The 25013-nt window shown below is 42.2% G+C and overlaps 1 protein-coding gene across 1 annotated transcript in view; it reads right to left on the reverse strand.

The window, feature by feature from the left end:
- Positions 1 to 15645, reverse strand: part of LOC147009398 (uncharacterized) — a 97964-nt gene extending 82319 nt beyond the window's left edge. Inside the window, 2 exon segments of the mRNA XM_085862190.1 lie at positions 12341 to 12479; positions 15446 to 15645. Coding sequence (XP_085718316.1) covers positions 12341 to 12443 — 103 coding nt within the window. The 5' untranslated portion in view covers positions 12444 to 12479; positions 15446 to 15645.
- Between the last annotated feature and the right edge of the window lie 9368 nt (positions 15646 to 25013).

Genomic DNA, 25013 nt, shown 5'->3' on the forward strand with positions numbered 1-25013 from the left:
GGGGTGAATTAGGTGGGGTTGAGTGTGAGGGAGTGGACAAGGGCCCAGGGGCAAGTGGGCGGGGAACCAAGAGACGGGGGGTGGGGAGTGAAGAGGCGGGGGCGGGGCCGGGGTAATTCAATTTTTGGGCAGGGGTAAGCAAATTGAAGGCGGGGGGTGGGAGGCAGGGGGGAATGGGGCAGGGGCGGGGGATGAGTTGGCGGGGGCAAGCACGCCCTGTCCAGTCCATGTCCCTCGAGTGTGGGTGAGCTGGTGAGGGTGGTTGAATGAACGGAATCCATCTGTGATGGGGTTTCGGCTAGTCTATTTATAAATGAACTTTCAAAGACATTCGGAAATATTTTCGCCATTCCAAACACAGATCAAAAATACATCTCATTCACAAAAACAATTTATACATCCCCCATAACCCATATCAGATTTCTTGACACATACAAGTTAATGGGAGATTCATTTTCTGAGTTAGCATCAAATATTAAAAACTTCCCGAGTCTTAAATCATATTTCTCAAATCAAGAAGAGATTGATCTCCTATCACAAAGGGAATATATCCGTATGACTATATGGATTCATTTATATTCATACATACATACGGATATATTCATTATAGCCTGGTGTTGGCGCAGTGGTTAGGGCAGCGGCTTGGGATCCAAAAGGTCCTGAGTTCAAGCCCCGTTGGGCCACTGAATTAATACACCAGGGGGTTGACTCAGCCTGTCATCCTTCCGAGGTCGGCGAAGTGAGTACCAGTGTACTGGGCCGGTGTATACCCCGGTTAAAATAGGTGTACCATATCCCTGTGTCGTAAGAGGCGACCAGGGTTGCGTCAGGAAGGGCATCCGGCGTAAAACATGTGCCAAATCACTATGCGGATCATACGGATGATCCGCTGTGGCGACCCCTAACGGGAGCAGCCGAAAGAAGAAGAAAGAAAAAGACTATATGGATTCATTTGAAAGGTTTAAAGAAACACAACTTCCTTCAATGGAGAGTTTCTATGGTAAGTTGAATAATACTCATTTTTCTGATGAAGATTATACACAAGCTAAAAATGTTTGGGAGAAGTTTAATATAAAGAATTTCGGGGAATATCATGATTTATATCTTAAAACTGATGTACTGTTATTAAGTGATGTGTTTAAAACTTTTAGAACAGTCTGTCATAATAAAAATATTATGGATTAGACCCCGCTCACTATTACACAGCTCCGGGTTTGGCTTGGAGTGCTATGTTAAAAATGACAAAACAAAATTTGGAATTAATCAGTGATATAGATATGCTTTTAATGATAGAGAAGGCTAAAAGAGGAGGAATATCTCAAGTATGTTCCAAGAGATATGCTAAAGCAAATAACAAATATCTTCCTGATTATAATAAGAATGAGGACAACTCTTACCTGATGTATTATGATGCTAACAATTTATATGGGTGGGCCATGTCTCAATCTTTACCTTATGGGAAACTTAAATGGGTTAAAGATAAACATTATGAAAAAGTTTTACTTGATATTGTTATCGCCTCTCAAAAATAATTGGATGAGACTGAAGTTGGATATTATTTTGAGGTTGATTTAAAATACCCTGAAGAACCTCATAATAAACATAAAGACCTACCCTATGCCTCCGATAAAGAAAGTCCAAGAAAAGAATGGTTAAGTGATTACCAACAGTCATTTAATATTAAGGGTAAATCTTCAAGAAAAACAACTTCCTACATTAGATGATAAAGAAAGTTGTTTTACATTAAAGGAACTTGAGACAATATTTATCTGCGGGGTTGAAAGTGAGGAAAATTCACAGGATTTTGAAATTTAAACAAAGTCCATGGTTAAAGGACTAAATTGATTTTAATACAAAAAGTAGAAAAAAATGCAGAAACAGATTTTGAGAAGGACTTTTATAAATTAATGAATAATGCTGTATTTGCAAAACTATGGAAAAATGTTAGGAATCGAGAAAACATAAGACTTGCTACATCTTGGAAACAGGCCTCAAAGTTAATTAACAAACCAAGTTTTGAGCGGGTGGGGATATTTTCAGAGAACTTTTGTGCTATTCATTTGAAAAAAGAGAGTATTGAAATGGATAAACCTATTTATATAGGAACATCAATTCTTGATTTGTCAAAGTTGTTTATGTATGACTATTACTATAATAATTTAAAATTAAAGTATAAGGGTAATGTGTCATTGTTATATATGGATACAGATAGTTTTATATTAGAAATAAAGACTGGAGATGTATATGAGGATATGATTGATAATATTGATATATATGATACAAGTAATTATAAATCTGGTGATGTGTTGTTTTCATCAAATAACGAAAAGATTATTGGTAAGTTTAAAGATGAATTGGGTGGAAAGGTTATGAGTAGATTTATAGGATTGACATCAAAGGCTTATGCTTTTACATATATTGAAAATAATATTGAAAGGTGTAAAAATAAGTTAAAGGAAATAAAGGAGAAAATAAGAAATGAAACAATAAACTTAAAACATTATTACAACTGTTTAATCTTCAAGAAGGAAGAGTATAGAAAAATGAATAAAATAAGAAGTTATAAACATCAATTATTTTCAGAAGAAATAAATAAGAAAGTATTAGGAGCTTTTGATGATAAAAGATATATTTTAGAGAATGGAATTAATAGTCTCCTTTATGGTTATAAGTATAAGTGCTGAGGAACTACTATCGTCTTTTACTGATTTATAAATGATAGAACCAAGAAATAACCAAACCAAAGAGTGGAGATGCAATCAACCTTGGTACTTAAATGGAAAACATAAAGAATGTGAGAAATATCAAATAAGTCTTATTGAAGAAATAACCGGGGTAAAAGTAGATAAAAGAAATAAATGGATCAATTTAATTACAAATAAGTTAGAGGATGTAAAGAAAAAAATGAATATCCTTGAATGGACTGAAAACTTTTATGGTTATCAATTAAACAATGAAAAAACAACTTACTATAATCTCAAAATGATATGTGGCTCAGGAGGTTGTCAAACAAGAACATTAAGAGAAGTTTATCATTTTATCTCTGCTCAACAAAGATATTTAGACCAAGAACTAAGCTCTAAAATAATATTTGTGAACATACTCGATGGTGATGAATGTAATAGGAAAATTAATTTATTACCTTAAATAGAACATGATCAAATATTCATTGGCTCACTCTTTGAGTGGAGTTAGAGAAATCATTCTCCTCTTTTGACCAAATAAGCCTTGATAAAGAAAATTGCCGTATTAATTTGTATGAGGTTTTTTGGGGCCCTGAGACAGTCTCAATTTAACATGAGCTTGTATGACAGAAAATCATACTTCTCTTTTTGTCCTGATGGGTCTCGAGTCAGAGAGTTCTCCCTATACATTTGTATGGCAGAAAATCATACTTCTCTTTTTGTCCTGATGGGTCTCGAGTCAGAGAGTTCTCCCTATACATTTGTATGGGAGGAATTACCCTGCTGTTTAGGGGTTTTCGGGGATCAATTCATAGTTTTCCCCATTCATTTGCATGGGTGCCTCAGAAACCCCATTAATCTACTACTCATGACCATATGATAAGGGGAGTGGAAAGGATCAAAAGTCAGCAAGTGGAGAAAAGCTGAGGAGGGGGTTTGGAAAAATCATCTGTTGATGAGCAATTGCATTGAAGGACTGAAGCTGCAAGATACCCAAGGAGGTATGCACACACGTCTTTGGGCTACCTTGTCTCAGTTCAAATCTCGACCCACTTTTAACTGCCATCCTGGTTTTTCACATGGAGTGAATTCATCCGTGTATCCTTTACCGTCCCTTGGATGAATATTGTCATGTCCAGGGGGTTTAGCCCAACATGGACGGATGACAAAGCTTCTCCCTTGAAGGCTACAACTGGGATTCAGAGATTAATTAGCGCACGTTAATGGCGCGAAATGACAGAGAGGCGATCCACCCAGGAGGAGCACAGCACAGGGGCACTGCACCAGGACAGTACATGGCTACACTTTCTTAAAAGGAATACATTTAATGAAAATAGATAAATATTTACAACTGACAATAATTCAAAAAGATAATGAAAATAATAATAAAGTAAATAAATCCTACAGTCGAGGCACCTCCCACACAGACTCGAATACCGACAAGTGGGACATTAAATGAAAAGAAAAACCTTCCCTTCTAACTATTCCTGAACTTAGCTTGGTCCAGACCTGATACTGGAATGGAGGCACTTCTCTTGTAGCAGTACGAATGCACACCAGGCAATCCACAAGCGGCACTCCACATCAAGGCTCAAAGCCCCAGTATAACGGTTTGGTGTGCTCCGATCGTCCTCACCGACCCGACAAAAAGCAAAAGGCCAGCGTCATACTTCACCACGTGAGCCAAATCGCCTCAACATGAATTCAATGGCCACGTTGTCATCCTCGGCTTCTGCTCAACCTTTGCTCTTATCTCTCCAACCATGCACCTCGTGCCTCCACTCTGATCACGGCTCTCCCAAAATGCGCAAGCCAACTCCTTCCTCTTCTTAAAAATGCGCAACATGCCTTCCTTTCACTTCGATCACGCTGATCGATATTCTCCTCCACCTCCGGAGAATGGCCTGCATGCACCAAACCCGGGGGTTCTCCTGCTCGGCTTGCTTCTGACGTCACACCGATCAATCGTCCCTCGGGGGCATGACTTCGCTTGTTGTCAACCTTTGAAGGTAGGGCTTTCTGCCCATTTGTTGTGGTTTCAGGGACACGTGCCCCAAATTTATTGCTGATCTTGAAATATAAAACGGGGAAAAAAATCACCGAGGGCAATCACATACTGGGGAACTTATTGTTACGGTTCTTGGAACCGTATGCATACAACATGCAGTTGTCCTGAGTCAGTTATTCCATTAATATACGTGTAGTTAGGTCCCTACCTATTGTTTAGTGGGAAAGCAAGGGAGTGCGTTGCGATGGGCTATTAGTTAGGATTAATAAATCATTTTTCCCCTTTTATTTTATTCCCTCCTTTTATGATCCACGGTGCCTTCATCTCGCTTGCTACCCTCGTCTCGCTTACCACAGTGTGACGATCCACGGCGCCATCATCTCGCTTGCTACCCTTTCGCTGGCCACAGCGTACCACCGTCTACCCAGCGACTCATTTTCAGAGGCAAAATCCCGACGTTCGGCTGGACAAACGCTAAAGCTGCACCACCATCCACCTACCAAAGGCCAGACATGCGCGGCGTGGGCAGACCATATCGTAGTCTGGCTGAAACCCAGTCCAGAAAGGCGGACCACGTGAGGGGCCGGTCCAATCGGCATGCTCGGCTCGGACAATGACATCAGATTTCGGCAAGGCTCCTCCCCGACCTCCGGGTTCTAAAAAGCGCGGACCTCTGTGTAGTTGGTTGGTTGGGAAGAGAATTGCAAATTGGTTGGGAAGAGAATTGCAAGTTGGTTGGAAGGAGAATTGAGAGAGGTTTTTGAGTATTGAAGGAGTAAGGAGAATTGAAGGAGAGAAGGAGTCATTGAGAGTGAGTGTTCCTGCCACTTGTCTCCGCCAACACGACGTCGAACCGCCCCTTGCTTCTCGATCAAGCCTGTCTGGCTCTGCTTTCTGTTCCTTTCTCCGACCTCACGACCTCGACGAATGGCCTTTTGCCTGGTTCTACCTGCTGCTCATCTCTCACCCCCCCCTCCCTTTGGACTCCCCTCTTCTCCACTCGAGCCCCTCCTGCAGACATGATCTCCACACGTACGGTAGTGGCCGAACAACTCAACCATTGTCGGGTGCCGCACCATGGAGCATCCCTCCCCCGAAACACTCAGGTACCGAGAAACTGTAACCTCAACTCCCTCCCTGGCTGCAAAAGTCCCTTTCACAATTGGGTTTACTTTGTCTGAGTGTGTATCTGAGTGTGTTGGCGCCTGTCTGATAAGTAAGCCTGTATAAGATCTTTTATTGTTGTGATTGTTGATTTATTAATCTCGCGTCAAGTCTGCACTGTGTCTGCTTTGTAAGTTGCTTGTATAATTTCCGCACCCCACACCTCTCTTATCTTTCCCTGCATTACACACCCAATAAACCTTTGTTGTGCCACATGCTTTTCCTCGCTTACTTGTAAATAAATAATTGTTGTAGAAATGTTCCCAGGTCGCCTTTGTCTTCTTATCTCCCTCATTGGTCCAGCATGGTTCGGATCTAAGTATAGCCGGGTCTTTACTCCCAACAATCCATTCCTTCTAGCCGGTACGTCCTTGGCAGTGCCGCTCGGCTGTATCCGATCCGGAAAGGAGATCCGATCCGGTAGAGTGATCTGGTTCGGACAAAGCATACAGAGGGCGTGGTTCCCCAGTGGTTAAACGGCATGGTTAATGAGGCAACCTGATTCACCCATAGAAGGGAGGACCCTAGGTCACGCGGTTGAGTTATTGGCGTCTACGGTCGATTGAGCGACCGCCGCATCATGGAATTATCCGTGAGCAACGGCCTACAATTCCGGGGAGTCTGGAGGGAATCGACGTAGTTTCCCCCACCTAGTGGTCTTCTCACCCGACCCCGCCGGCCCACAACATTATTCTTACTCCCGAGGATAATTAACATGGCACCAACCCTCGTGTGGTGACATGTAACACTTAAGCTCACAGATTCTACTTACTCACATCGAGATGCCTTCTACTCGTCCACGTACCAAGCAACTCTACACAATGCCATATTCCTTATTCGATTCTTCCATCTTCCCCCACAATGATTACAATATTAACCGTGACCCATTTGTGAGCAGTGGTGATGCTTAATTATCTTTTTTTCTGTCCACCGAGCCACCTCAAAGGAGTTTTGATGGCCCGCATATTATTTGATGATGAACGAGTTCATAAAAATCAGTATACATGTTTAAGTTACTATTTCTCACAACATATCGATCAAATTTCAGTGCTTTCACGCCAGCAACCTCGTAACTCATGATCACAGAACACTGCCGTCTGCTATTCAATAATCTACCCACTAAGTCAGAGCAAAATAATTTGGACGGCAGTTTCTTGCTATCACATGAGCGTTTTGGAATAGATGCTTCAGTTTATACACTGTTTGTTCATTCGTTCATTTATTTTTGTTGTCATTTTTCCTGCTGTCGATGTTCCAGGCTCTGCCTCTCTCGTCTTCTTCTTTGCCATTGTGTGCTGGTGATTTTCACTTTCCTGGTGCTTTTGTGTACTGCACTTCTTGAAGTTGGTACACCTGGTATGAAACACATTTTACTTCCTTCCTGCCTCCGATCCTCTCACATCCTCCCGACACACTTTGTAGAACATCACGTCCCAATCTTTCTCATAACTAAGCCACAGAAACTCTCTCTCTCATTCCGGTCGACACTTCCTCATCCTTTTCTAAAGTTTGTATTCCTGTTTGACCCGCTTCCTTTTTTCTGCTCGCTTCCTTTTCGGATTCGATATATTTTGTAAATTTGATGGAAAGCTCAGTCCACGTCTTCTCTGAGATGGAGTCTCAGTACCATGTGATCATATGGGTCCTTCCAGTCTCTCCTAAAATTAGACAGCTAAGAAGAAGTCGTGCACGATACACCGATTTCTGACACTATATCCATGGGTTCACACAACTGGTACACACAACTGGTACACAGGTGCTCATGCATGGTGAAAACAAGGACAAATGTGTCCAAGAGCAGCGTCCTAAAGATTTTGTCGGCTAAAAAAAAACAAAAAAACAACTTCCGATATTTCGTCACATGCCTTGATTAAGCCAATAGCGAGACCCGTCATAGTGTATTTACGTATTTATGAAATATCGTGTATTTACGAAATAAATAATGTATTTACGAAATTACAATATATTAAATGGAATAATCTTTAAATAGTAACATGAACTTTTCGAAACTTTAAAGCAAATGTCCAAATATATTTAAAAGTTCATGATAGACACTCTCAAAAGACACCCTTAATGCGAGGATGTGTACAAGTGCTTAGTATTTAAGGAGATCCGGATCGTGTATATAAAGGAGCCAAGTCCTAATATAAAGGTTTTGTCTTCACAAGAAGAACAAGAAGAAGAAGAAGAAGAACAAGAAGAAGAAGAAGAAGAAGAAGAACAACAACAACAACAACAACAACAACAACAACAACAACAACGCCGAGCTCTCTATGAGCAGCGTTCGCTATGCAAGACGCTGCTAAAAAACAACACAAAACACAAAAACTAGAGGGGGAGCACTCGGGAGAGTGCAAAACCTCCGCCGCCAATACTGCTGGGTCACTCAAGTGAACCTTATATCTTATTCATTAAATATGATGTCAACAGTGCTGACAGTTATAGTTCTTTTCTCCAACATTATTTTTTTTTTTGGGGGGGGGGGGGTGGGGGTAGGAAATCACTTAAAACATGTAGAAATGCAAAAAAAAAAAATCGAAATTTTGTTGAAAAAAAGTTGTAAAAAAAAATTTTTTCTCCAACAATTATTTTGGGGGGGTTGGAAATCACTTAAAACATGTAGAAATGCAAAAAAACATTTTTTTCTTTTTTTGGGGGGGGGGTAACAATTTTTTGGGGAGGGGGTTGGAAATCACTTAAAACATGTAGAAATGCAAAAAAAAAAAAATTCTTTTTGGGGGAGGTAACAATTTTTGGGGGAGTTGGAAATTACTTAAAACATCTAGAAATGCAAAAAAAATTTCCCTTTTTTGGGGGGGGTAACAATTTTTGGAGGGGTTGGAAATCACTTAAAACATGTAGATATGCAAAAAAAAAAATTGGGGGGGTAACAATTTTGTTGGGGGGGTTGGAAATCACAAAACATGTAGAAATGCAAAAAAAAAATTATCTTTTTTGGGGGGGGGTTGGAAATCACTTAAAACATGCAGAAATGCAAGAAAAAAATTCTCTCACAATTTTTTTTTGGGGGGGGGGACCAAGTCCAAAATTTAATGGCATGATCCTTGGACCATACCTAACTCCCCCCACCAAGTTTCGTCGAAATCCGTCCAGGAGTTTTTCCGTAATACTGTTCACAAACAAACAAACAAACAAACAAACAAACAAACAGAAAGGGGTGAAAACAGTAACCTCCATCCATCTTCGAAGATGGCGGAGGTTAAAAATTGTACTTCAAAAATGCTAAGACAGCTCAAAAGCGTATTACTACTACCACAACAGAAGCTTTTGATGGAAGGTTTCCTCAGCTCATGCAAGTAAGTAATGCTCTCCATGATAATTATGCAAACTAATATACTAGGGTTTCAAAATTTAAGTGTACAAAATTACATTTATAAACAATAACTTATAAGATTTAACAAAAATAGATCTAAGGAAAACAAATGAGTGAAGAGGAAGAAGAGGTGTTTTCATCAGCCAGTATTTTTAGTTCAAACAAAACCACTTCTACAGATACTCATTAAACATGACCGTTTTTACAGCCATTTTTCCCTGCTGTGCAGGGGTTTGGCTTTTTCTTGAGGCAATGTTTTTATGGCCGGATGCCCTTCCTGACGCCAACCCTGGTCGCCTCTTACGACTCACAGGGATATGGTACACCTATTCTAACCGGGGCATACACCGGGACCAGTACACTGGCACTCATTTCGCCGACCTCGGAAGGATGACAGGTTGAGTCAACCCCCTGGTGTTAATTCAGCAGCCAACGGGGCTTGAACTCAGGACCCTGGGATCCCAAGCCGCCACCCTAACCACTAAGCCAACACCAGGCTTAGATACTCATTGGAGAAGAATTTTTTTTTTTTAATTGTGCGAATCCCTACCTATAATCACTGTATATTTGGGCATTGCACAATTGCACCACAAGCATGCTCTCAGTAGATTTAGCATGTGGTCAACAATGTGATGCATGCATATTGCAAGCTTGCGGCCTTGCTTCCGTATCAAAGTTCCATTCTGTGTTGTTGTAGCAAGCCAAGCCAGTGGTCTGACGGAGTTTTTGGTTGTCATTGGCAACAGGGCCACCACTTATTTCGAACCCTGGCTATGGACGATCATAATGGACATTTATGATCCCATGGTGTCTTTCACAAAGAGTATGCGAGTTTATCCCAAAACTATAAACAATGTATTTTTTTTAAATATGAAGTACCTGAGTTCCTCCACAGAACAGCGTTGCGTCTCCGCTGTTGCTAACAATTCACCAATAAGTAATGAAACCAATCCAGCAGCTGAGGTGAGGATGTAGCATTGGGGTTTTCATACTTGTGCTCCCTCAAAATGGGAGAAGAACTCAGGTTGAGCTGGAAACAGCAAAGGACTTATCTTGTGTAACTTTTCTTGGTTCCTTTATTCAGCTTTCTTGACTAGAAGAGCTGAGTATTGAATAGCTATCTCGTCATAGTCGCAGCTGGGAATGATTGATGGGATGTGAGCCAATTGGTTGTTTCCTCCATTGACAGGAGAGAGATGTTATTTGAGCTTTTGATACAAGTGAATTGTAACAGACTGGAACTCCAAACAGCAGCATGAGAGCACTGGAGACGAAACATCTCCCAAGACACCGAGCGAAGGTGAATGTGCATGCATGAATAATCCATCATGCTATGATTGTACTAATTCCACCACTTGGCCATTTCACTGCCTGCAGTTGACCTCACGACAGAAATTGTCTTTCACTGGAGGATAGACCCACAGCTGAAAATACGAAGTAACTCAAGCAGTTGGCCTAACGAGGGGAGGAATTTTCTTGCACTGGAAGATGCAATCACGGCCAAAAATACACAGCAACTCGTTTAAAAGTTCAGATTGCGACTGGGTCACTAGAACCTGAACACACTGCTTATGCTCTCCTAACTGAGGATGGAGGTCCTCAATGCTACATAAGAGATCACGGCTGTCTCACAGATCACAGACACATCTTGAGCTTTATATCCAGCCTGGCACACCAACTTGCTCTTCAAACTCTCTGCCGATGGCATCCAAGTCCACCTCCACGCAGGGCTTACTGACATACTCTCATAGCAAACATGTGCCTCCCAATGGAATCCTTTTATCTCCTCTCCCTGTCAAGGATGGAGTGCCCCAAGGCAGAGTGTTGGGTCCAGTCCTATTATATTCACCAACATTCTCTCTGACTCTCTGACCAACAAATCCTCATTATCTCTTTGCAGATGACTCCACCCTCACCGTGGCATCCTTCAGAGAAAAGTATCAGCCTCTTCCCTCTCTTCAGACATTGAAAGAATCACAAGCTGCTAAAAGACTTGGAACATGTCCTTCAATTCTAGCAAATAAAAAAAAAAATATATATATATATATATATATATATATATATATATATATATATATATATATATATATATATATATATCTGCAAGAACCATCTGGAAACCCCTTTTATCTTCTTTTTTAACAATCCTCATGAAGAAGTTCAGCAAATGAAACTTGTGGGTCTCACTATCAGCTGTGATCTTTCTTGGAGAAACCACATTTGAGTTGGCTTTGAGAGCCAGTTGCCCTTCAAAGCCAGAGTGGGCATCCTTCAATGTGCAAAGTACTTCCTGAGTCCACCTGAACTGTATCTAACAACAAGGCCTTCATTGGCAACATGACGAAATACTGCTCTCCATTTTGGGCAGGCACCCCTTCCTTACATGATGATCAGCTTGACACTGAGGAAACCAAGGCCTTCAAGATCAATGGAATCTCCCGGAATGACCGATCCTTTTCACATCACAGAAAAGTTTGTGGTATCCCTTTCATCTCCTGCCTCCTTTTTGGTCTTATTCCCTCAAATCTTTCCATTCTCCCCCCTACCCACCCCCCGGCACCCCCACCCCGAGGTTTCTGCAGGGAACACATAGTCCACCAGCAACACCCTTCTGGTGAAACTCCCAAAATCCAGAATCACTCGTCACCTCCACACTTTCGTCCCTCTTTTTTCCTGCCTGTGGATAAAACTTCCACCTTCTCTTCAATCTTATTCTTCCCTCCAAGTCTTCAAGACAGCTGTTCACCACCATCTAAGATTATCCCCCCATCAAACCATGATATTTTCCACCCCAAATGACCCCAATCGAAAGCAATCCCTTTTTCCAGAACATTGTGATTTTTCCCCTTCTCACTCACCTCTTTACATTTTAGATGGTCATTTTGTTACTTTTCCGTTTCATCCCCACTTTTCTGTTCCTCCTCTTTTGTTTCATTCCACTTGTGTACAGCTTGTTCACCCCAATGTGTCCTTCCACCCCACTCCCCGATCCCTTAATCTCACTTCCACTTCTACTCTGCTATTGTTGTTTCCCCCATTCCATTCTGCTCTTTATCTTTCATGACCCTCTATCATGTGTACAAAAAATAAAACATTTGGCACTAAACAAACACAGATCCCATCAGAAGTGATGAAGGTAATACAACTCACCATTCAGCTGGTCGCTTTGCTCCTCTTCCAGACCAAAGGAGTTCACATCCTCTACTTTTATCTGCAGAATCTCAGGAAATCCTTCCAGCTCCTCAACCTTCATTTCACACCCGATCACAGTCGGCTGTTCCAATTCCGGCTGCACACGACAGGAATCCTTCAATCAACCAACTTGAGTGTACAGTACACGGTGGGTGAACCTTTAAAGAGGCAGTAAACATACCACTCTTCCTGATATTTGCTCCACCCCGAGTGCCTTAATCCCACACAGTACCGACATTTGAACTACCTCTGTACTTGAGAAATTATCTTTTGCCCAAATGGGTTAGAGCACATCAAACGTTCACCACACACAAACACACACCTTTTAATACCCCTAAAATAAATTGTACATGTTGCAGGTTCTTAAGACAATTCTGTAATTGTATTACATGTTGATGTAAATTTTGATCTGGCCACATATAAAATATGCAAATGTTTTGATATTGACATAAAATCTGAGCTTGTTCAGCAATTTTATGATGAAGACATTCAATAGTGAGAAGGCCTTACACACAAGCACAGGGGATGTGTATGAAGGAGTATTTATCCTCAGTTGAAATGCATGCAGCACATATGGTAATATGTCGACAGTTTCCCCACATCACTGGGTTTCAGGTAATAAATCATGAACAACTTTAAAGAAAATCTGATGGCACGACAACACCTGGTGAGTGTTCACTCGAGTTCACCTCCTTGGTATTTTTATGTTATTATTTCTGCTCTCCCAATTTCTGAGCTGAATCACTTTCCAAGCTCCATCTTGGAGCCGGCTGGGACTTCAATAATTACATTTTACATTAATAAAAGGGTATAAAAGTATGCTGCGTTGGCACAATAATTTTTTAATCTTGGCCAAATTTAAGTTAATGAGCCAATTATATAAATTTAAACATTTTTCAGCAAAACTTGATCAAGGCTTGGCCGATTCGAATGGAATTGCCCTCCCTCGAAAACATAGTAACGTGTATTTACGCTTAATTTACATTACTAGTGCGTGCCCGTACGTGCGTGGCCGTACGTGCAAAAAAAAAAAACTTTTAAACCACGTGCCAGAAACAACCACACAGGCCGTTCCTTCGCTCTCACGTGCCCGTACGTGCGTGGCCGTACGTGCAAAAATAAAGTAAAAAATACATAAATAAATTTTCAAACCGCGATATCAAACCTTGAAAAGGCACATACTCAGGTCCCCAGCATCATTTGCGATGTCATATCAAACGAAGAAGAAGAATTGTGACGTCAATTGTGATGTCATAGCACCGTGTCCTGTCATTGGTTTGGAAAATAAATGGCTATAACTTGGGAACCACTTGTCCGATTAATATCAAACCTTGAAAAGGCACATATTCAGGTCCCCAGCAATACACCTGGCAAGTTTCAATTAGATCGGACCAGTGGTTGTCAAGAAACAGCGGTCACCGACACAGACACACACACACACACACACACACACACACACACACACACACACACACACACACACACACACACACACACACACACACACACACACACACACAGATTGCTGGAATTATAGATAGATACCCATCTGAGTTAAAGGTTAGGGAAGAATGTCACGGTTTTAGTTTTTTATTAGTCATCGCTCAATTTGCCATTGGGGAATCTGAAAGACCGCTTGGCCTTGCAAGATGTTCTTCCATCGTATTTGTGTACCTGCATTCAAGTTGCGCACCTGATATTTGATTAGAGTCCTTGACCTACTTTTTCAGATTGTGACCTAATTAACATAAAACACCTCTTTATCACAACTTGAAATAAAACAATTTCATGATGTTGAGTTTCATGGATAGATTGTGCACGGAGACACATTTTCTTAATTTACATTCCATCCATAAATTAATGAAGGTCAAGGTGATATGCAGCAGCATCGTTAAGGCCGTGCAACCCATGCAATTACACGGGCCCCAGAGGGAAAAAGAGCACCCCCCACCCCACGTGACCGATCAGGGTTCACAACCTTTGGAGGTGGGAGGGGGGGTGGTGGTCGTGGTCGGTGTCACTTCGCTGATAAAATACAGCAACTTGTGAGTAGTATTTAATACAGCACAAAAGATGACAGGGCCTCCACCGGTCCATCATTGTGATGCATGAGATCCACAAAAGACGACAGGGCCTCCACCGGTAGTCACTGCCGTACTCGCCAGGGGTGCTGCGGTCAAAATAGTGACGTCAAGATGCTATTGCAAAATGTGACTGTTTTATACGTTGCGTTTTATTATATATTTACAAATTGGCGGTAATGCAAAGAAATAGCGTATAAGATGTTAAAAAAAAAAACATAATATGATGCGATTCCGAATTATTTTCAACCATCACTGACTGTGTCACTCTGAAGTCGATTTGCATATTCCAAGATGACGGGGCACCCTCACGAAAATGTGGTATATCGCATATTCCTTGAAAGCAGCACGTAAAACATAAAGACCAGCATAAAAGTGAATACTCACTGGTCATTTTGATATATGGTTTATAGGGGGAGGGTCAGGTCCAAGGGGAGAAAATTGCGGTCCAAAATCGGCATCTTTATTTAGGCGTGAAAAAAACCGATTTATTTGTATTGTTCACAATATTTTTTGTGTTATTTTTACACAATTTCCTAATGGGAGTAATGGGTATTGGACACAACTCGTTACATAAAATGTTAATTTACATATTGTCCCCAAATACAGCCGATACTGAATATATCAAATTCGAATATCTCGAAAAATATTCAGTCATTTTCACAAATTCCAAAAGCTATGAGTTCATATTAATCAACGCTATTAGAAAATAACATAAAATAAATATATATATATATAGGGTTTTGAAATTTTAATGATAGTGCCGACCACCAGTCTACCATTGTGATCCATGAGGTTCACAAATAACGACAGCCGCCACTGGTCACGTGACGCTCCGACATCACAGGTGACGTCACGTGGTTACCCTTGGCGATCGCTGAGATCTCGTCAACGAACACGTTATAATCTGTACCGCTACCTCAGTGTTACTCACGAAGATGTTTAAAAACCAGAAATCTTCACAACACTTTCCTCTACTCACAATTCGCTTTGTTAAATTTCTTTGGCCTGTTCGTGTCCTGGCAACACGGATCCACGCTTGATCAACACACGACTCTTCTTCTTCTCTCTTTCTTCTTCTTCTTCTTCTTCTCTTTCCTGTTTTACGTGACGTCTCTCCAATTCCTCTCGATCCTTATCTCATCCCCACTAAAGTCCATTTCCAGAGAATTTCTTCCGGATTAGAATCTCCAAAACAATAAATAATTCCCCACAAAAATATCTGACTGTTAAAAACCGAGGAAAAAGAAGGTTCGACAAGCCAAGCTAGAAGATGCACCCCCGTTGGTATTTTAAGAGTTCAAACGGCACAGAAAGGTTGTTGCTGTTGCTGTTGCTGTTGCTGTTGCTGTTGCTGTTGCTGTTGCTGTTGCTGTTGCTGTTGCTGTTGCTGTTGCTGTTGCTGTTGCTGTTGCTGTTGCTGTTGCTGTTGTAGTAGTAGTAGTAGTAGTAGTCGTGGTAGTAGTAGTAATAGTAGTAGTAGTAGTAGTAGTAGTAGTAGTAGTAGTAGTAGTAGTAGTAGTAGTAGTAGTAGTAGTAGTAGTAGTAGTAGTAATAGTATTGGGCTCCTGGAGAGGGCAACACCCAGTGGTTGACATAAAAAGGAGGGGTCACAGCTTTTAACTTCCTGGACACAGGTGCTCAGATTATCACAACCACTGAAAAATTCTTTCAAGAACACTGACTGGGTCCACATCAAGGTGCCTCAGGATCACAGCATCAAATGGTCTGGAGATTCCCAACTCTGTCTGCAGTTGAGTTACTTCTTATTAGGAGGTTGGTGGCAGGATTTGCACTCCGGCCACCGTAAAACCCTTCATTCGGCAAAACATACAAAAAGCACAAAAAAAATCTGAAAGCCCACTCCGTGGGAGTACCTCCTGTGCAGGTTCCCTTCGCAGGTCAGCTCACCGGATGAAGGGATTGGGGCAAAGTCTTCGGGCCTTCTTTGATGATAGCAGGGAAACCAAGGGGTAACCTTCCAGGGTCAGATTGTGGTAGTGTGTGTCGGGGTGCTGATGAGGTGTCGTGACGTCCACCAGACGGCGGTCTCCTTGGGTTAACCTGAGGCGGCCCCTTCGGGTGGGTGCCTGGAATGTCCTATCCCTAAGAGAGGATGATCACCTGTCTCTGTTATCATCTGAGCTCAAGCGTTTGGACATCGGTATTGCAGCTCTCTCTGAGGTTCGGAGACCGGATAGTGGCGAGATCATGACGGGTGGTTACACCTACTATTGGTCTGGTCGCTGCGATGGTTAACATGCCCAAGGAGTTCCTGTAGCTGTGTCCAATAAGCTGACTCCAATGATAATTGAGGTAACACCAGTCAACGAGCGTATAATGAGACTAAGGACTCGTCACCCCTTAGGTGTCATTTCTCTGGTCTCTGGTTTATGCTCCGACTGAGGCGAGTGATCTCACCGTGAAGGATGCATTCTACGCCGCGCTCGAGTCTGTGGTTGATCAGTGGCCCAGGCCAGATACTCTTCTCGTCTTCGGGGATTTCATTGCATCTACTGGAATGATAGGGATGGTTATGGGACGTGTGTTGGTCCCCATGGGTCAGGAACTGTGAACTAGAATAGCACCAAGTTCCTTGCCTTTGCAAGAAGTCATGGAGTTAGGGTGGCCGGTTTACGGTTTGAGTGCCCACAAGCTCATCGCTGGTCTTGATATTCCAATGCTGGTGGTGTGGCAAAGGAGATTGACCACGTGCTCGTTGATGGTCACTGGAGGATGATTCAGAACTGCAGGGTCGACCGGAGTGCTCAGTTCCTCAATACTGACCACAGGCTTACTGTAGCAACTTTGAAGTTGCACCTCAAATCCAGGAGAATGGTACCATCCCAGCCTAGGCTGGATGTTGGCAAGCTCAAGGATCAGAGGGTAGCTGAGGAGATTGCGAACAGGCTGAGTGGAGATTTGGGGGGCCTGGGTGCTTTTGGGGATCCTGAAGAGTTGTGGAGTGCCTCCAAAACCACCGTCCTTGATGTTGTCGGTGGATGTCTTGGAACTCACCATAGGGTGAAGAAGAATATTGTCTCTCCAGCGACACTGGACACCATTGACCAGAGACACAGGGCCAGGCTGAATGGCAGAGCTGACCTGTTCAGGGAGCTGAGATGTAAACCTGTATGTTGGCTAATGGTGGACAAGGAGGCCTTTGTGTGAGGAATCTGTGAGGGGGTAGAGCATCACCTGTGGTCAAGTGATTCTGATCCCGCTTACAGGGGAATTCACGCATTGCGTTCATCCAAGCCCATCCCGTTACTTTGAGCGGCTGTTACTTTTCATCCCAACCGACTGGAAGAGGGATCTTGTTGTCCCTCTCTGAAAAGGGAATGGTGATCGCCAAGACTGGAACAACCACTGAGAGGTGATGATGCTCTCAGTGCCGGGCAAGCTCTTTGCTCAGATCATTCTTGATAGAGTTTGTCACTATCTGCTTGAACACCTGCGTCCCAAACAGTCAGGCTTTACTCCAAAGAGGTCAACGATTGACAGTATCCTTGCTCTTCGTGTCCTCACCGAACGCAGACGAGAGTTGCAGGAGGGGCTCCTTGCAGCCGATACTGATCTCTGTAAAGCGTTTGATTCGGTGAATCGGGATGCCCTCTGGAGGAATCTTGATCTTCGTAGGTGCTTCCAAAACTTATCAATCTGATGTCTGAACTCTACTCTGGTACTGAGATCATCATGGATGTGCACTTGCCCCCACACTTTTCAGCGATTGTATGGACTGGATTCTTGGGAGGATGTCGGAGAGATTAAGCTGTGGTTCATCATTTGGGAATGTCAAAATCTCTGTCTCTGACTTTGTGTCCAATGAGCGGTTGCTGAGAGAGACTCAAATGAGATCTATTACCTAGATAGTCCATGAGCATCAGCTGCGGCTGTATGGACATGTGGCTCGTTTTTCTGATGCCGATCCTGCTCACTGGATTCTCTCAGCGAGGAATCCTCGTGAGTGGAGGAGGCCAATAGGCCGAGCACGTGCCTCGTGGTTGCAGCAGGTTAACCAACATCTCTAGGAAATGGGAATGGGCCAGACATCTGCCTGGGGGATGGCCAAACGGAGGCCCCTGGAGTCCCGGCAGAAAGTGGACACAGCGACTCGCTGCTCCAGTGCATGCTCCCATACCTGACCTGACCCACATCTCAAAAAGCACGGATCCGGATGAAATTTGGTGGGCAGGTTCGTTGTGTGACAATAACAAACTGATTAGATTTTGGTGAAGATCTGGATCCGGATCCGACTGCTAGATTTTTAAAAGTGATTCTTCACCATTGAGAGATAGGGCCAAAAATGATATAGTGCTGTATGGCATGATATTTCAAAAATGTAACACCGATATGTTCTCATGGGTCAGGCATTGCATGGCGGAGGTATGCGCTCTACCGAGTGCCCTTCTTGTTCTATATAAAACTGGGTGGGATCATTTAAACCCCACGCTATCTGCAGAAAAAGGAGGTCAAGGATACTAATCAAATATTAGGTGCACAACTTGAATGCTGGTATACTATTACCATGGAAGAACATGTTGGATGACCGAGTGGTCTTTTAGATTCGGCATTGGAAAAAAATTGAGCAATAACATAAACGAGTGACATTCTTTTTAAGACCGCCGTTTGACACTGACCTTGAACTCGGAGGGATATGATGTAAATTAAGTGTCACGACCCCATCTGGAGAGGGCAATTCCGTTCTGATCGGACAGACCTCAGTTGAGTTTTGGTAAAAAATAAAAATAAAAAAATGTTGATATGCATATAATTGGCTCATGACCTTAAAAATTAGGTCAAGAGTAAAAAAAATTGTGTCAACGCTACATATTAATGCGAAATTCTGATCTCGAAGTCCCAGCCTGCTCCAAAATACAGCTTGGAAAGTGATTCAGCTCAGAAATTGGGAGAGCCGGAAAAAGAAAACAAGAATGAAAATAAAAATAAAAACGGCCGAGCGGTCCTTATTAACAGGAGGTGGACACATTGATCCTCGGAGATTTGAACACGTACTCGAAGGGCATGGGGCGAAATGATGGACGGGCGGAAGAGCATGGGGAATGAAACAGATGCACAACGGGTTTAACCTCGAACCCACTACCAATACATGAGTACAGATTCTTCAAAATGAACACATTTGATGAAAATAAGACAAATATTTACAAAGGATGATAATTCAAAAGGACGTGATTATAAGATGAAATTCAATAAATCCTACAGTCGAGGAACCTCTCACACAGACTCAAATACAGACAACGGGAAACAAAATAAAAAGAAATACCCTTCCTTTCAACTATTCTTGGACTTAACTTGGCCCAAAGCTAATCTTTTTGGGATTTGGAATCGAGGCGTTTCCACCAGCATGTACATACACGTGCAAATGGTGCCGTCACTTCTCTCGTAGCAGGATAAAACGTGTGCGAGGCAATCCGTGAGCGGCACTCAACACGAAGGCTCAGAGCCCCCGTGCAGCTGCTTATGATATACACGAGGCTCGGGGTCCGTTTCTCATGACTCGACCGAGAGCCAAAGGCCAGCGTCTTCCTTCACCATTCGAGCCAAATCGCCTCAACATGAATTCAAGGGCTGTGTCGTCCTCTTCGGCGTGCTCTAGCCTCTCCAAACAATGCGCCTCGTGCGTCCGCTCTGATCACGGCTCTCCAAAAATGCGCAAGCCCTGAACTCCCGCCTCTGATTCTCTTCCGAATTAACGCTGCCTCGTGCATTCCCCACACTGACCTCGTCCTATACAGTTGGAAGCCTCCCACAATGTGCAACCAACCTTCCTCTCGATCACACCTTTATCCTCCACCTCCAGGTCGTGGCCTACTCAGGTGAAACCCGGGAAGGTGGGACTTCTGCCTGCTCGGCACGCCTGCTTGTTTCTCCTCATGGTTTTGGTTACAAAGACATCGGGAAAAGTCACAGAGGTGTGTGGGAGAAAATAATTATATTAATGTACTCCCAATTATAATTGTTGCTGGTGTTTTATAAATTTAATTTTTATGCTATAATGTCAGTTATGCTTCCTTTTAGCCAAGAGTCTTTTGACCTAAATGTTAATAAAAGGAATGTCTTGCTGTGGAACAAAGTGACCTGGTTGATAACGCTGAAACTTTTGCCATGATTACGTCATTCGCTTTTCACCTAGGAGATACGTATTGCAATTGGAGTTATTTTGCCGAAGGCTTATCAGCCCCCTCCACTCCCTGCTAAGAACATATAAATGCCAACAAATGTAATCTTGGTTTAGTGCAAATCATTGTGGATGCTTACATCTCAGTGTTTTGGACTCCATAGTACTATGTTAATAAAATTATCTGATGTAATGTACTTTCCGTTGTGGACAATGAATTAATTGTGGCTTTCATTTGAGTAACAGGATTTACATTGAGTCGGTTAAACAACGTTAAAAAACAAAATTCTACAACAGGTGTGATTACATACTGGGGAAGCTTATTCTTAAATCCCAGCTAATTAACATGACACCTCCCCCTCATGTTTTAGCACGTAACACTTAAGCTCACAGGTTCCCTACTTCGTTACATCGAGATGCCTTCGGCACATCCACAGACCAAACTACTCTACACAATGCCTTTTTACCGATTAAATACCTCCATCTACCCCCCCACAACCGTAACAATAGCTCTTGGCCACATCTCTCAATTATGAAGAATCACTGAAAAAATTCTCGTATCTGGATCCGTATTTGAATCTTCACCAAAATCGAATCAATTAGTCCTTGTCACTCACCCAACATGTCCAAGTTTCCAAACATGTCCAAACCCCATAAACTCCTTCCGTAGATCCCCTCAGACCCAAATTTCTTTAATGCTGTGAACAAACTTTTGGTACATCCTGGGTGCTGAAGGTTGTGGTGAAGTGTAAGCGAAATTTTGTGGGTGGTTTCGGAGAAGAAAGCAAAACAAACATCTCATTTGCTTTTATATAGAAGACTAGAAGAGTATTCGGTGGCACGCATACCTCCGCCATGTCATGCCTAATCCACGAGAAACTATTGGGCCCAATAACTTTTTGAAATATCATGCGATATAATCGTTTTGAGCCTTACCTCTCAATGTTGAACAACAATCACTTAAAAAATTAAATAATATGTCGTGGTCACACACCCAACCTGTCCACTAAGGTTCATCCAAATCCGTCCACAACTTTTTGAGATATCTTGCTATGTATCATTTTTGGCCTGATCTCTCAATGATGAAGAATAACTTAAAAAATTCTCGTAGCGGATCCGGATCCAGATCCAGATCTTCACCAAAACCTAATCAGTTCGTCCTTGTCACACAATCAACCTGCCCACAAAATTTCATCCGGATCTGTCTGCAACTTTTTGAGATATCCTGCACACAAACAGACAGACAAACAAGAAGACGTCGTGCAGAGCACGACACTTGAAAAATCCATAAAACAAATTTAACCTCAAAAATAATTGGTGGTTGAATTCAATGACCAAGTATGCAACTCCTCTTGAAATTTCAAATGAATCGGATGAAAATAGACAATTTTAGAAATCCGGCCTATGTTAACCTTTTGGCCGATGTGAACCTCCAAAATAATTGGTGGTTGAATTCAGTAACCTGAAATATATATCCTCTTCGAATTTCAAGTCAATCGGATGAAAATTGAGGATTTTAGAAATATCACCTTACTTTTGACCTTGGGAGCATGTTGACCTTTTGACGTCAAAAACAATAGGCTTCTTTCTTTTGACAAACTCTATCATATGGTGAAGTTTCGTAACTATCAGTTTAAAATTGTGAACTGGAGGCGACAGACAAACAGACAAAATGACAGAAAGAATACCAAAATCGACTGACCAATATACTTGAAAAATCTTTGATTTTGCAAGTAACAAACAAACCATCCATCCATTGGGACCATACTCTGTGCAGAGCATTGGTGCTGCCTAAGCAGTCTCCTTGGCTAGTGGGCACATTCCTGGATGGGTCACCACTCCGACACAGGATACCAGCATACTGGCACTCATTTTGCCGACCTCGGAAGGATGACAGGCCGAGTTAACCCCACCTGGCATTAATTCAACAGCTGAGTGGGATTTGAACTCAGGATCCTAGGATCCCTAGCCCACTACCATAAAAATTATGCCAATACCAGGCCTGATGCTAATCATGCCAATCACATGACCAGAAATGTGCCAAAATGGCGACTTAGTAAAAGTTTTGGAAAATTGCATAAAACCCTTCAAAAGTCTTCCTCAACTCACCCACCAATCAGAATTCTACCAAATTTGGGTTCCAGAATTAGGGCAGGGCCCAGATAAGCTACAGGTCCAGTGGTCCTATTTTTATTATTTTTAATGTCATGAACAAACTTTAGTACATCACGGGTGATGAAGGCTGTGGTCGAGTTTCATCGGAATTGCATGTGTACTTTCTCAAAAGAAAGCAAATACCTCCTTTTGGGGCAATCCCTCTGTAAACTACCTCCGTAGACCTCCTCAGACCGTGATTTTTTTTAATGCCGTGAACAAACTTTGGTACATCACAGGTGATGAAGGTTGCAGTCAAGTTTCATTTGTTGCATGTGTAGTTTCTATGAAGAAAGCAAATATCTCTTTTGGGGGGCAACCCCCCATTGAACCCCTCTCCCCCCCCTCCCCAACGATTTCTTTTTCATGCCTGAACAAACTTTGGTACATGCTGGGTGATGAAGGTTGTGGTGTAGTTTCATCGAAATTGTGTGTGCAGTTTCAGAGAAGAAGTTGGAGTGTTTGTGGACGGAGGGACGAACGGCACACCATCCCATATGCTCCTTGGAACTATGTTCCAGAAGAGCTAAATATGAGATGTGTGTGGAATGTTTTTGTGGAGTTCTCCTGTGGTGTTCTGATGTGGAGTGTGATCTACCGAAATGATCATGACCTCCTGAGTTGATTAGGCGAATTAACTCAGGAGAACCCGGAATAATTCCCATATTTTAAACGCATGCCATGTTAAGTTGTATTGAGCAGCTTAATATGCCCTTTCACAGCACGGCATTCCAATCTATACAAATAAAAGGCAATGTGTGTGTGTGTGTGTGTGTGTGTGTGTGTGTGTATGTATCAGAGTGTGTGTCAGTGTGTCTCCTCCATAACTCCAAAACCATCAAACCTAGCAGCCTGAAACCTTGCATGCATGCGAAGAAAATTCCAAGGAAGTGCTAGAGTGAAAATTGGGTGTTTGGATTAGTTCAAACACCCCTTTTGAAGACAATTAACGACATTATTTAATTATATAATTCATCGGGCGATCCTTGGCCACCTCGCTCTCTCTCTAGGCCTTAAGGCGTTCCAGGGTAACATCGCTGGGGTCTGAAGCCGCCATGTTTCTTGGACTGCTCAACCATGCTTTGACTTGGACCAGGCCGCAACGATTTCTAAACGACAGTTGTTTTTTTTTTGCTCACTTTCCTCACTTATTGAATACCTGTTCATCGTAGCTATTAGTCGTTTTGTTCATCACTTTTGAAAGTAATGTAGTTTTCAAATTTGGAGCTTGGAGCGATTTCATGCATTATCTGATATGATTTTCCACTATCTGCTGTCATGGACTAATTAAATTATATCATCGAAATATTATTTCGGTTTTGAGGATCGGATATAATCCAGACTAAAGCAGTATCAAACTAGAGGGGGAGCACTCGGTAGAGTGCAAAACCTCTGCCACCAATACTGCTCGGTCACTCAAGTGAACCCGATATCCTATGCATTCAAATTAATGTCAACAGTGCTCACAGGGTTATAGTTTGCAACTTTCCCTTTTACTTTTAACTTTTACATACTCAATTCATTCGTCATAACTTGATTCCTTGAGACAGAAATTGATTTTACCTGGGGAATATCCACCTGAAGTTCCAAAATCAGCCGCAATTATAATTTTGGGATGTTTTTTTTTGTTGGAAATCACTTATAACATGTAGAAATGCCAAAAAAAATCGAAATTTTGTTGAAAAAATTTGCAATTTTTTTTTGTCTAACAATTTCTATTTTTTTGGGGGGGGGGGGGGTTGGAAATCACTTACATGTAGAAATGCAAAAAACGAAATCGAAATTTTGTTGGAAAAAAAGTTGCAAATTTTTTTTTTCTCTAACAATTTTTTGGGGGGGTTGGAAATCATTTAAAACATGAAGAAATGCAAAAAATTTTTTTTAATATTTTTTCAAATTGGCCACCAGAGCGGCCATATTGGATTTAGGAACAAGTCCAAAATCTAATGGCATGATCCTTGGACCAGACCTTACCCCCCCCCCCACCACCAAGTTTCTTCGAAATCCGTCGAGAAGTTTTTCCGTAATACTGTTCACAAACAAACAAACACACAAACAAACAGAATGGGGTGAAAACAGTAACCTCCATCCATCTTCGATGGCGGAAGTTAACTTGAGGGGGAGCACTCGGTAGAGTGCAAAACCTCCGCCGCCAATACTGCTGGGTCACTCAAGTGAACCTTATATCTTATTCATTAAATGTGTCAACAGTGCTGACAGAGTTATAGGTCTTTTCTCCATTTTTTGTTGGGGGGGG

This window comes from Eptatretus burgeri, chromosome 17, assembly GCF_056783735.1.
Source record: "Eptatretus burgeri isolate ZD-2024b chromosome 17, Ebu_testis_v1, whole genome shotgun sequence".
Classification (NCBI taxonomy): domain Eukaryota; kingdom Metazoa; phylum Chordata; class Myxini; order Myxiniformes; family Myxinidae; genus Eptatretus; species Eptatretus burgeri.